Here is a 2406-nt window from a genome sequence, read left to right as displayed (position 1 = left end):
TGTTTATGGATGTTCTGCTGAGGCAATGCCTTATAGATCGAATGAAAGAAAATTTGATCCAAAAATAGTTAGCAGTTATTTTATTGGGTACTCAGAACGATCAAGGAGATATAAATTTTATGATCCAAGTTAAAAATAATTTTTGAGACAGGAACTGCAATATTTTTTAAAGATATTAAGTTTGATGGTAGAAATAACTTTGTCTTATAATTCAACCATTCCTATTCAGGGAAGACTTATTCATATCCCAAATGATTTTGACATTAATATAATTTTTTTTTCTATTTATGACCAAGTTCAAAATCAAGAACAACAAGAAATTTTGAACAAAATAATTAAATAAAAATTTATTTATCAGATAGTATCATATATTTATAAAAATTAAAATTTTAATTAAATGAACTTCCAATAAATTTTTATCTTCAAATATAATAATTGAGATTTATTCAAAATTTTAAATTTTATAATGGAGTAAAATTATATTAATTTTGTATTCTTTCTTTTATTTCCTCAATATTTTTGTTACTTTTTAAAGTAATAATAATAAAATAATATCATTAACATAAAAAGATTTATTTGTAGACTATGAAATATCTTAACAATAATTAGTAATAGACAAATTAAATTTTAAAATTGTCAATCATTTTTATTATAATGTTTATTAAAAAAAAAATCTTATAATGCCTTTTTATTTTGGAAATTATGATAGTGATCTCCATTCAACCCAAAATAATACTTTTTTTTTTTTTTTTTTATCAAATTAAGTAACCAAACGTAATATAGAGCTATAATACAAAGAAATTCTTATAATAGAAAAACATATGGATATATAAAATAAGATCAAGCTGTAGAATTAACTACCCCAAGAATGGTAACATTTACTTCAATAGAGCAAGAATTATCCACCAAAAATCCATTTTGCACGTCTAGAAATTCATTCCACGCCAAGGACTTAGTACGGACACAACAACATAGAGACGAAGCATTAAAGAAATCATAACCTGCACGTAAACAGATAAATAAATTACTAGAAGAGAATTAGTAGTAATAATCGAAAAAAAATCAAAACATACGTACCTTTAACACAGATGTTATCCAACTTGTCCTTGTTTAATAAGCAAATCTTATACTTGGCATAGACTTTGGAATTTTTTGGAAGAGTCGACTCATCCAACCATAAATAGACATAAATGATATTATCTTTATCATCCACATTTCCTTTGGGACGAATGGAGATCGACCTAATTATAAATGTATATATGCTCTCAAAATAAAATTTACACATTCAAAATAAACTAATTAGAGAACAAAATTAACAAAAAAGAAGCATACTTACTAACCATTCAAAATCACCACAATTAAAATTTTCTGATTCATATCTATCGTAAGAACTAGAAAAAGATTCGATCTTCCAAATGTGGGAGCCAGTAAAAATAGAATCTCCATCCTTTAAAATCAACATTTCCACTTTGGGAGCTTGTTTGACAAGTAGAACCTCAGTACCAAACACGCATTGGTCGTTAACAAGGTATCCGTTGGAAGAAAGTTCAAACGTAGGAAGATCAATGAATCTATCGATGCCATATAGTTTGCTTAACGGATTAAATAGCATTACAGAATCTGGGCCTATATATATATGATCAAAACATTAACAAACATGAAAAGTTAATATAGAACGAAATCAATAAATAAAGCATGAATACATGATGAGTCCATATATATATACCTAGGGTAGTAGAATATTTGTTAGTGTTTTGATCCAATACAAAGAACTTGATAACAGCGTTTATTGGCCAGCCAAATTCGAAGGATGATGCATCAACCAACTCCAAATACAGGGAGATGTAACCCCTATTCACCTTTTTCCTTTTTCCATTGGGATGTATGTGCATTTTCCTGGAAATTAAAATGGTAAATAAAAAAAAAACATATTTATGGCATTATATTATTATGTAGCTAATTACCATCTGTAGTCTCCAACTTGAAATTGATCGGAAACGTATTCATGTATTGAAGATTTAACCATGAGTGAGAAAGACTCTATTCTTAGAATGAAGTGCTCTGACGGATAATTTCTTCCTGATAGAATGAAACAATATGTATATATATGTAATCAAATTTATATATGCATGATAAAAAGTGTGAAAAATAAAGATGAATCAAACCTTGTAACAGTTGACACTGGAAACTTGATCCCATATTTAGTACTGTAATTGGGAGCTATCTATGAGGAACAAATGGCTAAATGCATGTATTTATATGATGTTGGGGGAGAAATTGTGATTAATTAGTTTATGTATTTATTTTAAATTAAAGGGATTTAATACCAAATTTCATATTAAATAAAATGAAAACAAGTGTAATTAATTTAGAGGATAAAAAATAAGTGTTAGCCTAATTAGTATA

The 2406-nt window shown here is 26.8% G+C and overlaps 1 protein-coding gene across 1 annotated transcript; it reads right to left on the bottom strand.

Annotated features, from left to right (window-relative positions):
* Nucleotides 1-840: 840 nt before the first annotated feature.
* LOC124912769 lies at nt 841-1892 on the bottom strand. Its single transcript, XM_047453416.1, has 4 exons — nt 1727-1892; nt 1341-1626; nt 1078-1241; nt 841-1001 (listed from the first exon to the last, which is right to left on the bottom strand). The coding sequence occupies exons 1-4, from the start codon at nt 1890-1892 to the stop codon at nt 841-843; spliced, it is 777 nt and encodes a 258-aa protein (XP_047309372.1).
* Between the last annotated feature and the right edge of the window lie 514 nt (nt 1893-2406).

Source organism: Impatiens glandulifera, chromosome 8, assembly GCF_907164915.1.
Source record: "Impatiens glandulifera chromosome 8, dImpGla2.1, whole genome shotgun sequence".
NCBI classification, from domain to species: Eukaryota; Viridiplantae; Streptophyta; class Magnoliopsida; order Ericales; family Balsaminaceae; genus Impatiens; species Impatiens glandulifera.
The sequence above is the reverse complement of the archived record's forward strand: the minus strand, read 5'-3'. Positions and strand labels throughout refer to the sequence as shown.

Coding starts and splice junctions, on each gene's coding strand:
- LOC124912769 (XM_047453416.1), bottom strand. CDS start 1,892: ATGCACATACATCCCAATGGAAAAAGGAAAAAGGTGAATAGGGGTTAC. Junction 1,242..1,340: donor AATTGTGGTGATTTTGAATG/GTTAGTAAGTAT, acceptor ATTTATAATTAG/GTCGATCTCCATTCGTCCCA. Junction 1,002..1,077: donor GGATAACATCTGTGTTAAAG/GTACGTATGTTT, acceptor GTTTACGTGCAG/GTTATGATTTCTTTAATGCT.